Raw genomic sequence first — 14,609 nt, 5'->3', positions numbered from 1 at the left:
CTAGGAACCATCCATTGTCGACCCTGACACCTACTCCGTAGTCAGTAGTTAGACGCCAAACTCATCCGGAAATCATTTCTGATGTCTGGCCAAGCGACGGCGCGGCCAGGATCTCCTCCGAGTAGAGCCTGAAAGGCTCAAGAGCATGCGCCCCCTTGTCACGGATGTTGTACGCCCGAGATCACTATGGAGCCGCACCCAACGGCGAAGAGATCTAGATAGGATCATAGGTCTTTTCACACGGATCGTTTATCATGCGTGGTCCCGAGGCTGAACCCTCATGATACGTGGCGCGGATGTGCTCATCAGGTCTCGGCTCATTGCCTTGCTGTCCCGAATCAACAGCTTTTGGGCATCTATCAGACACGCAAAGTCATCCGACGACCACGGACGCAGTCTGCAAGCCGATTGGCCCTGATTAGGGTGAGCTTTCAATGGCCGGGGTTACTGAGATGCAATGCTCCAGGCTCTTCGTTCAGCGTAGGTGGACCCTCTGGCACGTGACTCAGGGCAGTCTATCCTTCTCCACACTCACTAAGCAAACAGAGCAAACACAAAAAAAAAGTTACTCGGGATGCAACGCTAACGACTGCGTTAATCTACACTCAACGAGACTTGGGTTCTGAATTTCCTCCTGCTGCTTCTCCGACTTGCACCTTGGACTCCAGCTGCTAGTATAGTACACGAACTCGCAGTAGCATCATTCGCCATCACAATCCGCGATTGCTGTGACCGACAAGGCAGTATCCCAAGAATGGCAGATCTTGCGAAAACTCCCTTCGTACGGGAGCTCGCTTCAAGCGGTATACCTTTCCGACCATGAGAATTTGTCAAGTCTCAGTCACTAACATCTAGCACAGACAAAAAGATACGCGACAAAGCCACCGATTCCCTCTCCCTCTTCCTCCGATCAAAGACCGACCTATCGCTGCTCGATCTCCTCAAGCTCTGGAAGGGCCTGTTCTTCTGTACGCACCCGCGGCCTCCTACCATACTCGGCGAACAGCCTGCTAATAGCCTTTTTTTTGTACCAGGCTTCTACCACTCCGACCGTCCCCTCACACAACAAGCCCTCGCCCGCAACCTCTCATACACGCTCGTCCCCTCCCTCCCACGCGCAACAGTGCACCGCTTCCTGCGCGCATTCTGGATCACCATCGGGCGCGAGTTCCACGCCATCGACCGACTCCGTCTAGACAAGTACCTACTCCTGATCCGCTCCTACGTCGGCGTCGGGTTCCAGGTTTTCTTAAAGGGCAACAACTCCGCGGCGGCGGCGACAAACGGCACCAAGGACTGCAACAAAAAACGCAAGCGAGAGGAAACCGCCAAGTCCAAGAAGCGTTCGAAATCCAAGTCAAAGAAGACGACGCAAGACGCCTCCGATGACGAAGAAACCCCCGACTCCACTGCCCCCTCCACATCTAGCGACTGGACAGACCTGCAATCTTACCTAGAGATCCTCTCCGAGGGACCTCTCCACCCATTGAACTTCGACCCGTCGCAGCCCAAGCCTGACGAGGAGAAGGGCGTTATCCCCATGCCCCACGGCCCCGACGGGCTCCGGTACCACCTTCTCGACATCTATATCGACGAGCTGGAGAAGGTTCTTGAGTTTGATGCCGACACTGGGAAGCCTAGTGGTGATGTTCCTGCTGAGATTCTGCTGGCGCCGATTGAGAGGTTGAAGGCGGAGACTCCGCATAAGCCCGTGAGGGTTAGGGCTGCGGAGACGCTGGCGGATGAGAGGCTGGTTACTTGGGGGTGGAAGGAGAAGCCAAACATTGAAGAAAGCGAGGAGGAGGAGAGTGAGGAGGAGTGGGGTGGGTTTGGAGACGAATGATTTAATACAAGTAATTATATGCATGCATATATGCGTCTATATGATATGTTCTTCGCCGGCCCCGGCGGCGGTTTGACTTCCTGTTTTAGATGCCGCCGCTTTTAGGAGGGGCTTATGTAATAGAACAGTTCTTGCTTATTAAATACTCCAGGCACGCACTAAGTGGTCCGAGGGTGGTCTTAAATTAGGCCAAGCATAAATCTAACTATTCTAGGAGTGCTTCCCAAGCACAGTACTAAGTAAGTAACTATAATAAAATCTTAATAAAAAAATTATATAATATAATTATTTTGCTATACAAGCTATTTAAACTACACCTAGTATATAGTTTAATAATTAAAAAAGCTTAAAACCACCTATTTAGTAATAGCTTAAAAAAGTTAAAAAAGGAAATTTATAATCTTATTACTTAAAATTATAAAAATAATAATTAAACCTAGGCCTCTAATACCATTAGGCTTCTTATTATAAAATATATATAGTATAAGTATAATTATATTATTTATTTATAAATAAAGTCCCTCCCTTCCCTGGCACACTTATTTTATTTTTATTAATAAATTCTTTTAATAATATTTTTAATAATATCTTTATCTAAAAATAATAAAAAGCGTGCCAAGTGTTAAGTACTACATAAAAATTAATGTTATAATCCCAAAGAATACAAAGAGAAAGACTTAGTATAATTAAAAGTAAAATATAAGGCACGTTTGTATACTGCGCTGAGCTTAGGAAAACGTGAATTACTACAATAGGAAGGCATTGTGTATTTATGGTAGGAATTAATTGCTAATTTTTTAAGTTAGAGTTTTAAGTTAAACTTAGTATTTTATATATTATATAACTAGCCACTATCTTAGCATATAGCTAATTTAATATTAAAATTTTTTTATTAGGCAGCCTTATGCTACTAAGTTATATTATTATAATATTATATAATTATAATATTAAAATAGTAATAATATTACTTTTTTAAATAATTATACCCTTATAATTTATAAATTTTGTATTTTTACTTTATAAAAAGTAATTTAAATTATAAATTTTATTAAGCATAATAAAATAAGCTATTTTTAGTTATATAAAGCGCCGTGGATTATATATAATTTATATTTAAAGTTTGATATAAAAAAATTAATTTAATTACCTTAATTAATTACTATATTTAAATTTAGCGCGGTAGCTAAGTATAATATTGTGAGGCGTGTTTGTATACTGCCCTAAGTTTAGGAGAACATGAATTACTATAAAAGGAAAGCGTTGTGTATTTATAGTAGAGATTAATTACTAATTTTTTAATTTAAAGTTTTAAGTTAAACTTAATATTTTATATATTATATAATTAACCGCCGCCTTAGCGCGTGGTTAAATAAATATTAAAGTTTTTTTATTAGGTAGTCTTAGGCCACTAGATTATATTATTATTATATTATAATAATAATAATAATACTTTTTTTAAATAATTACCCCCTTGCAATTTATGAATTTATATTTTTACTTTATAAAAAGTAATTTAAATTATAAATTTTATTAAGTACTATAAAATAAGCTATTTTTAGGTATATAAGGTATTATAATTTACATGTAATATATATTTAAAGTTAGGTATAAAAAATTAATTTAATTATTTTACTCTATTATTAAATTTAAATATAATATTACTACCTATAATAACTAGGTATAATATTTTAATTTTAATATTAAAGCACCCTCGCGATTTTTTTTTAAAATTTTTTTAAAATTATAAAGTAAAATGGCCCCTATAAGTATATATTTTTTCATTATATTTTTATTACTTTTTAATTATTTAATTATATTTCTAAAGTTAAAATAGTAATACCCTATATTTATTCATTTTCTATGTTTTTTAAGTATTATATTGCTTATTTTAATAATATTAGTTATATATTAATATTATTAAGCCTGTATATTTTTTTCTTACTTTTTACTTAGTTTTTATAATAAGGCTTTAAGCTTTAAATAACTAAATATTCTTATTTTTATACTTTTTTAATACCTTTAGTAGTTATTTATAATATATATTTATTTTATTTTAATTATTAATATATTACTAGATTAACCTTTTATTTACCTTTTTTATGCCTTGCTATGTACTTACCTTTTTAATTTAATTAATAAGCTTTTTATATTTAGTTTTTTTAATTTTCGCGGTTTTAAAATTATTTTTAGTAGTTAAATTAAATATAGTTTACCTTTATTATAGCTTTTATTATATTTTATATTATTAACCTTGTTTTTTAAGGTTCTTTATGCTTGCCCTTTGCCTTATATTTTTTTACTTTAATATTTAATATAGTTTTATATCGCGCTTTAAATACTATTATTAATAATTATTTAACTTATTATAATATTTGATTTTATATTTTTATTATAATAATTAAGCCCTGGTTTTAGCCTTTACTTTTTATTTTACCTTTAATTTATAAAGACTATATTTCCCCGCCCATGCTTATATATTATTAATTATTAATATATTTATTAAAATTACTTTATTATTATTATTATTATTATTATTATTATATTATTATTACTACTATTCCTACGCCCCTTATTTTAAGTAGCTTTTTAATATTATTATACCTATATATTTAATATAAACCCTGGCCCTGGCCCTAGCTTTTTTAATTATTATATTAAACCCCCTTACTTTATTACTTATTACCCTTTTTTATTTTTATTATTTATATTACATGCTTTTAGCCGCGCGCGGGATTAATAATTAAACTTAAGCTTAAGTTATAATTTATTATTTTAAATATAATAAACCCGTGGATAAAATGTATTAATCTTATATTAATAATTATAAAACCCTAGTAAAATATATTATATTTAATATAATTTAATATTAGCTAAAGGTGTACTAGGTTCTTAAGCTTTATAATATTATATATATAAATAAGAATAAATTATAAAAAAAGTAAATATAATAATATTAAAAAAAGCTTATATATTCTTTATTATAGTTATTTAAGCTCCTAGAATTATAATTATAATTACTTTTTTTTATTAATTTAATTATATTAATAACTAGCTTAGATCTTTTTTAGCTAGTGCCCGTGTGGCTTGTAATAATATTACTACTTATAAATTAAAATTATATTCTATTAATGTTATTTATATTAATATTATATATAATTTTTGTTTAGACCTTTAGGCTATATATTATTATTATTTTAGGAATTACTACCTTTTTTATGCTAGCATGGCTTTTGCTGCTAAATATATATTTATATTTTTAATTTATTATATATTATATTAATAACTTTATTATAAATTTATATTATTTTTAATTAGGCGTGTGCTGCGCTATAACACTATTAAAGGGTTTTTTCTTAATTAACCTTTATACTTAATATAGGGGTGGGTGCCCTGGTAGGTATTATTTTAATATTATATATTTAAAATTTCATATGCCGCGCGGCTCAGTTACTTATTTAAGTTTTATTTTATTTTATTTTTATTAAAAGGCCCTGCGGGCGCTGTTAACTAGCAGAAATAAAATAGATTTTTTTTTATAATTATTTATAGGTTATAAAAGTAGACCTTAAGTATATCATTTTTTTTATTTTTTATAATTTATTTTTATAAAATTACTTAAACTTTCTAAGTATTTTAATGCGAGTAATATAAGCCTTTAGTTTTTATATATCATTTTATATATTGTTTTATTTTTATTACTTTATAAAATATTACACCTTCCTTTTATATTTATAAATATTAAGAATTTTTTCAATAAAGTATTTTTTTTATTATTTACTAGTATAAAATTAATATTTAGCACTTGGGATAGGTTACTATAACAAGGTTTTAAAAATATAATATAAAAATATTATATAGTTAATATATATTTAATAAAAGTAGTAGCTTATATAATTACCTTTTTTATTTTATAATTATTAAAAATAGGCTAATAAAAATTTTACTTAATCTATAATTTAGCCTTGTAAACTTAATATTTTTTATATAAAGTATAATATAATTATTAATTTTAAAGCTTATTTTTTATACTTTTTATTATATTATATAACTATTACTTTTTTTAATTTTTATAAATACTTTTTTAGCTTTATATAAATTTTTTTTTAACTTTGTAACTTTTTAAAGTTTAATATTTAATAAATACTTAGGTTTTTTAATATTAATATATATAATAGCTTTTAAGTTTATCAGAATTTTAATAAATATATAACTTATAAATTATTTATACATATTATTATTTATAAACTATGCTATTTTAATTTAATATAATTAATTATTTTAATACTAGTTAATATAGGCGTGGAGATAATACTTAATAACTTAGTTTTACTTTTTAATTTAGCTTTTTATTTACAGGTAATATATAATAAATAATTTTTATTTTATACCTAGGTAATGGCTTAATATAGCTTAAAATATATTAATAAAAAGGCTTTTATAATTACTAAACATGTTTTTTTAGTATATTAATAAAGTAAAAAATATTATTTATAAGGGTATTTATAAGTTATTTTATGCTAATGCTTTTTAAGTAAGAAATATATTATATAAATTTAGTATATATTTTAATTATTACTAAAATAGTATTATACACGCGCTTATTATACTTTATAAGTAATAAATTAGTAATAAAGTTTATACTAATTTATTTTATAGGTATTTTTAGTAAATTTAGTAGTTTTAAAAATTTATAAAGCTTGTGTTTATAAACCATAATTTATTAATATTTATTATATTTTTTAATATGCCTTTTAATATACTTACTTATATTTAGCTAACAATACCTTTATAAAATATTTATAATAATTATATTAATACCCTATTATTTACCCTGGGGCTTATTATAATTTATTTTTATAGTTTTTTTTATAAAGTGCTACTAACTTTAGCATGTAAACTTAGTTTTTAAAGTAAAATAATTTATTATTTATTATTTTTTAAGATTTAAGATTTTTTATATATTTTAAATTTATAAAATTATTTTTTATTTTTTTAGATTTTTTATTATAGTCCTAGGCTATTTAAAGTAATTTTATAATACTTAGTTATAATTTATTTACATGCTAGTTTTTATTAACTATAGTTGCTTGTATATTAGGCCATGACTTAAATTTAAAATATAATAATAATTAATTATTTAATTACTCTTGTAATTTGCAAAGGACTATTTTGTTTATAACTTTTTTTAAACATACTTTACTTTTTTATTTAGGGTATTTACTAGGTTTTTTACCCCTGGGCAGTGCTTAATAATAAAGTGTGAAAACCTTGAGTAGGCTAACCAGGTACAAAACAAAGTACTAAGAAAAATATTTAATAGGGAATTAATATTAAATCTTAAGGCCTAGAATATAAAAAAACTAATTTTTAATTAATTATTTTTTGCTAGGGCGTTAGCCTTAAATATATTATTAAAATAATAGTAATATTATTACTACATGGCAGGTTAATATTACTATAACTTTTATTTTATTAACTTTCTTATTTTATTAAGGCTTAATATCTATAGGTGTAATAACTTAGCCCTTTTTTAATTAAGATTAACCTAATTTTTAAATAGCTTTAATTTTTATAATAAGCATGTTTTACTATTATTTTAGGTTAGTTCCATGTTTAATTATTTAGTTTTTTTATTTAAAGTAATTTATTATTAAATGCGGGGTTATTTTAAGACTTAAAATAGTATTTTTATTAATATTTTACTTTTAAATAGCTTTGCTTTTAGTGGCTAAGATAGCTATTTTAATAAATAATAAAGGTTTTAAGTTATTTTTTATTAATTTAAGTATTAATAAATTATAAATAGGTAGTATTTTATAAATAATAAAAAGGTTAATATAGTTAATATAGTACTATGTTATTAGTATTATATAAGTAGTTAAATATAAAAAAATAAATTTTTATTTACTTTTTAATTTTTTTTAACTTTTTTATTTCCCCTATTTTTTTTCTTATAACTTAATATATTATTTTTTTTATTATTTTATTAATTATTTAATATTATGGCCCCGGTAATAAAATTTAAAATTTATTTTTCTTTTTTATTAAAAACTACTAATAGCGCTATTAAAAACAAGAAAAAAATAGTAAAGGTCCCTTTATTAATTTAAAAAGTAAGGGTAAAAAAAAGGCCGGCGGTTTTAATAACAAGAAAAAAAAAATAAAAAGGGTAAAAAACTAGTAAAACATATAGGATTTTATTACGTATGCCTGTTTATTTATTTATATTATAATATTTAATTTATTTTTGGTCTGTATTAAAGGCCATTAATTTAAAAAAAATAGTAATATGTTATTTTAATTTAATTATAAATTTAATATTATTATGTTAATTTTTTATAAAACTTATTTTTACTATCATAAAGTTTATAAGCTAGTAAGTTTTTAATATTTTTTTATATTTTATAGCTAATTTATTATATTTTGTAGGTTAAAATAATAATAACTAGTAATATATTTAACCTGTAGCTTTTAATTATTTATTACTACTTTTTTTATTTATAAATTAATAATAAGGGGCTTAAGTTACCCTTAAAAAATAATAAGTTTTAATAAGGCTAAGAGTTTATTTTTTAAACCTATTTTATAATAATTTAGTTACTAAAAACTTTTAAAAATATAAAAAAAGCCTACTAAAAAATTTTTCTTTTTTTTTAAAGGCTAAAAAAATTAATAAAAAGCTAACCTTTACTATTATACTAAAGTAGTATTATATTATATTTTACTTTTTATTATTTAGCTAATAAATCTTACTATTATTAATACTAAAAATAATATTAAGGTTTTTTAATTATACCTCCGCCTTTCCGCGGGAGATACTAGCTATATTTAATAATTAATTACTAAGTTTTATTTTTAAAAAAAGTTAAACTTGCTTACCGCACCTATTTTATTAATAATATAAATTTTAATACTTACATGGTTTATATTAAAACCTTATTTCTTATTATAATTAAGGATGTTTAGGTAAATTAATTATATATTTAGTTTTAATAGCAACGCTTTATAGTTTTTTTACTTTTTTAAAGCCAGGGTTTTATTTTATTTTAGGTGCCTTTTTAGCGCCTTAATTTTTATTTTTATTATTTTTTAGTTTTACTTTAGCCAGGTAATAATCTAGTAATATTAAGGGCATGTTTTTATAATAATACTTTATTTTTTTTATTACTTTAGCACCTATTACTTTTTAAGTTTATAGTATTTTATAGTTACTTGTAGTTTAAGGCTAAAATAATAATTTTTAAGTAGTATTTTATTAGGGTTTTTTTTATTTAAGTATATTAAGTATATTTTAGCTTAAAGTTAGGTTTTATTTATATTTTTAGCTAAATAATAAGTAACTATTTTATTATACTTACCTTTTTTTATACTTTTAAATAAGATTTAGTATATTTATGTTTTTAATAAAAACTTATTAATTATATTTTAAAGGTTATTCTTTTTATTTTACTAGGTATAAGTCTTTATTTTTAATAAAGTTATAACTAATAATATTATTAATTTTTTATTTTTATTTTTTTAAATTAGGTATAACTTTTATATTAATTTCTTTGTGCTAAGGCTTAAGTAACAAGATATAAAAAATATTATATATTTAATAATACTTTTTAGGGAGTAGGAGTTAATATACTATAAAATTAATTTTATTTAGTACTTAAAAAAATTAATAAACTTAGGCTTAAATTTTATTAATACTTTTAAATTTAAATTTTTAATATTAAGTTTAATAAGTTATTTTAGCTTAAACTTTATGTTTTTCCAGCCTTTATTATAGTAGGTTTAATAATATTTTATATTTTTTTTAGTTTTTTTTATATTTAACATAAATTTTTTTAAGTTTTTTAATCCTGGCTAATATAGCTAGTATCTTTATTTATTTAAAATTAACTTTAAACCATGCTATAATCTCCAGGTTTTAACTATATATAACTTAAAAGGGTAATATTTTAATAATAGTATTTTTAGTATTATTATAAGTAAATTATATTATTTTAAGTAGAATAAGCCAGGCATAATAATTTTTTATAATAAAATAATATAAATACTATTTTAAAACCTGGTTAATCCACTTAATTTATTTATTAGTTTAAGGGTAAAAAGCAGTTAATAAATATAATTTAGTTTTATAATAAAACTATAGCTTTCCCTAATATTTACTTATAAAAAAGTTTTAATTAAATAAAATATTTTTAGGCTAGCTATAATTTAAAGTTTAATTTTAATAAAAAGGTTTAGCTAGCTTATAGGCTTAAATTAATATTAAAATAAAAATAAATTAATATTATTTTATATAATAGTTTACTACTATAAAAATAGTATTAATATATTATTTTTAGTATATAATAGGCGGTAGGCTAATAATAAAATTTATACTAATTTTAAAAAAAAATAATTGAATTTTAATAAGGTAAATATTTTTTTATAGGGGTAATATTAAGGTACTATAATATATTAATATATAAGGTATAAATAGGTAAAAGTTTTTATTATAGCTTTTATTTTTAGCTAAAAAAACTTTTATTTTACTAAAAATTTAATTTTTTATAAACTAAAATATCCTGCTAAAAATTATTATAATATACTTAAATAATTATAGTTTTAAGCCTTTAATTTAGTAAAATATAAATTTAATTTTAAAAAGCTAGTAATTTACTTNTTATATATTTATAGTATTATAGTTTTTAAAATTAAGATTTAACTTTATTTTATTTTAAAAATAATTTTTTTTTAAAAAATATTAAAGCACTTGTTACACCTAATACTTTAAACTTAAATATTTTATTTTTTATTTAAATTAAGCTTTTTTTTATAAAAACTTTATATTAAATTTAAATAATTAATTATTTACACTTTAATACCTTGTACTATTTTTTTTTAATAAATACTAAAAAATCTTTTTTTAAAACTAATTTAGTCTTGCTTTTATACCTTTTAAATAAGGTATTTATAAAGTTATACTTACCTAAATAATATAAAATCTTAAAATTATATATTATTAAATTTATATATTATTTTACCTGCTTTTTACTGTACTTTTACTATTATATAAAAAAAATTTACATAATTTAACCATATTATTATTATATAAGAAGAACCTTTAAGGTATTACCTTTAATAATAAAATAACTAAATAATAGTAAATAGCTTTTTATTTAGGATTAACTGTCAGGGCCAACATTGATCTAGGTCACGCCATCAAGCAATGCCTAAGGCACCTAGGTCACGCCACTGTAAAGTATTAATATTACCCATGCGGGATACCTTAAGCACTTATTTAGTTTAATAAACCTTATTATTATAAATTATTATATAAAACTTAATATAATATTAGCTTTAACTAAAAACCTTAGCTTAGGAACCTTAGGTTTTAAGTATTATTTAAGTAATAAATTAAAAGCATGCCTTATATTAAATTACTTTAATAATTAAAAAGTAATTATAAAAAGTATAAATATAAAAATATTTAAATACTACCTACTTTTTAAATAAAAATAACTTAAAAAATTACTTAAAGGCCTTAGGCCTTTAAGCAAGGCTTATATAAAAAAGCTAAAAGCTATAATATATTTAATTTTTTAAGTAATTTTTTTAATTAAATTTATTAAGGTTTTAAATATTTTATTTTTATTAGTTAAAAATACTTTATTAAGCTTTATTATTATTAATAAAAAATATTTAGGTGCTAGGGCGCCCTTATAATTAAAATTACTTTTTTTATTAATTTTTAAATATTATTAATATAATATTTTAAACTAAATTTTTAAATAAATAAAGGCAGTCTAAAGCTATTTTAGTTAAGGTTTTTAAAATATAAACTTAAGTATAAAAAGTTTAAAATTATTATTTTTATTTAAACTTATATTATTAATATTTAATAATACTCTTGTTATTAAGGTTGCTAACTTAAATATTAAACTAAATAACTTATTTTTTTAATAAGTAAGGCTTAAAAGGATTTTTTACTACCTTATCTTTTTAAAAATTCCATGTAGTATATTAACCTTAAATATATTATAATAAATATTATTTTAATTAAAAATATTACCTTAAAAACACCTATAGCTAGGCTATTTATTATAATATTATAATAAAATATATTATTAAAACTAAAGCTTAATAAGGGTAAGTAAATAACTTAGTAAATTAAAAAATATTAATAGTTAAACAGGCCACCTTTACTTACTAAAAATTTTAAAAAGCTATTTAATTTATTAAGCTTAAATAATAATAATAGCACCGCAGGTAAAACACCGCCTAATTAAAATTAAGTATATAAATAACCTTAAATATTTACTAAAAATAAGATTATTAAAGTATTAACATGGTAATTATTATTAAATAAACCTAAGTTAAAAAAACTAAAGCCCTTAAATATTAAGATTTTTAATAATAAAAACTTAATAAAGCTGGAAATATTTTTTAATAATTTTAAAAATATATTTAATAAAGCCCTTGTATAGTATAGTACTAAAATAAGTAAAGTTAAAAAAATACATAATATAAGTAGCGTGTAAAGTAAAAAAAAGCTTATTAAATTACTTATATAAGTAATATTTAAAAAGTTTATACGCTAATAAGTTAACCTAAAAAAATTAAGCTAGTTAAAAAATAAAATATTTTATAAATAAATAATAAAATAACTAATTACTAAAGGTATAATTAAAAAAGTTTTAAAAAATAATTCTTAACCCCCTCCGGGGCACTTGCAAAGAGGCTATTTTTTATATTTATATATTAAATAAGCGATATTAATAGTATATAGCGCGCCTGTAAAATATTTTAATTATTTTTAAAAATATTAATATAAAAATAACCTAATATAAGTTAATTTTAGCATGTAAAAAATAAAAAGCGCCTAAGAATAATAGTTAAAAAAATAATAAAAACCCTTTTATTATAAAGAATAAGAATCTAGTAAAAGGTATTAACTAAAGCTAAAATAAAAATATTTTAGTAAATAAAAAAAATTAAAATTTATTAAAATAGCCCTTAAAAAAGCAAGGTTAAAAAAATTATTATAACTTTAAAAATAAAATTAATAGGTAAAAGCTAGCGCAAGCTAAGCATTAGCTCTTGCTTAGGAAAAGGGGTAAATAAAAAAAAACTACTATTATATATATAGCGTGAAAGGGTATTTTATAAAAAATTACTTAAATAAAATAAAAGTAAATAAAAAACTAAAAACTAAATAATAATTACCAGGCCCTAAGTTATTAACTTTAACTAGTATAAATAAACCTATTATATTTTTTATCTTAGTAAATTTGCAAGTTTAAAAAAATAATTTAAATAAATAATTTAAAGCTTTGCTAAATACTAGGGCTAGTGTAAATTTTTTTTTAATTTAATTTTTAAAAAAGTAAAAAATTAAAATAGCTGCGGACTAGATACTATAACTAGTTTAATATATTAATAAAAAAACTACTTTATGCTATGGCTAATTTAAGGCTAAAATATAAATTTATAATTTTATTAGCAAAATAAAAATATTTAATATAATATTTTATATTATTAATCTTATTTATAATAAGTACCAAGCCGTGTTTAAATAGCCTCAAATAATTAAAGTAAATTTAAATATTTTTTTAATTATTAATTAATAATATTAGCGGTATTATACCCCACGCTTTTAAATTAAACTAGTAAAAAAGTTTATTAAAATAATAAAAAAAAGTTTTATACTTTTAGTTTTATATAAATTAAAAAAAAAACTAAAAGTAAAATAGTTATAGTCCTATATTTTTAATATACTAAATAAAGCTAGGTTTTTTTTAAATAAGAAGTGTCTTAACTTTTAAGTAAAAAAGTATACTATAAGATTTTTTTTAAAAAAAGGTAAAATATCTTTTTAAGGGCCTATTTATAGCCTTTTTTATCAAAAATTATTAACTTTAAAAAATATTTTAATAAAATATTAGCAAGAAAATAAATATAGCTATTTTAAAGTTTAGTAAAAGTACTTATTTTTTTACCTAAAAAATAAATAAATTTTTATATTTATATATTAATTATTAAGGTTTAAACGCGATAACCTAAAAAAATTATTATTTATTATTTTATATTAATAAACTTATAAATTAATTAATAAATATATAATACTTTATTAAACTTAACCTTTATAACGCGTATTACTATATTTATATAAAATAAAAAGATAAATAAAAAATAGTATTCCAGACCTGGTATAGCTATTATAAATATATAATTATATTATTTAGTTTTATTAATACACCTATAATATTTTAGTTTTATATTAATATAATAATAAGCAGGGTTTTTAATAATTTTTATATGGTTTACTTAAATAATATCCTAATTTTTTTAAAAACTAAAAAAAATAATATTTAGTATGTTTAAAAAGTCCTGGAACACCTGTAAAAGCATAATTTATATATAAAGTTATTAAAATATAATTTTTACTAAAAAAAGGTAAAGTTTCTTAACTTTATTATTAGCTAGGGTGGAATATTTATTAACCTAGTGTAAAATTTAATAATTATTAATTAACTAGCGCTAATATTATATTATAAGTTATAAGTTTTGTAAGGTTTGCAAACTACTTTAGATAATTTATTAAAAAATATACTGAAGTAACTTGCCCTATAATATAGCTTTTAAAAAATATAATTAAAAAATATAAAAATAGCCCCTTTTTATAACTAGATAATATATAAAAAGCTTTTAAGAAGGTTAAATCCACTTTTACCTAGTTTTTAATATTATAATATTTTAACCTAAATTTTTTTTTATTATTATAAATATATTA

The 14,609-nt window shown here is 22.0% G+C and overlaps 1 protein-coding gene across 1 annotated transcript; it reads left to right on the top strand.

Moving 5' to 3' along the window:
- Positions 1-754: 754 nt before the first annotated feature.
- On the top strand, positions 755-1,843 carry DSM5745_06478 (ribosomal RNA processing 1 family protein; the record flags this gene model as incomplete). The annotated part of the gene is made up of 3 exons (XM_026748494.1): positions 755-803; positions 861-968; positions 1,035-1,843. 3 exons carry the CDS (start codon positions 755-757, stop codon positions 1,841-1,843), a joined length of 966 nt encoding a protein of 321 aa, XP_026602798.1.
- Between the last annotated feature and the right edge of the window lie 12,766 nt (positions 1,844-14,609).

This window comes from Aspergillus mulundensis, assembly GCF_003369625.1.
Source record: "Aspergillus mulundensis strain DSM 5745 chromosome Unknown scaffold_6, whole genome shotgun sequence".
Lineage (NCBI taxonomy): Eukaryota > Fungi > Ascomycota > Eurotiomycetes > Eurotiales > Aspergillaceae > Aspergillus > Aspergillus mulundensis.
This window is presented reverse-complemented; position numbering and strand designations above follow the sequence as displayed.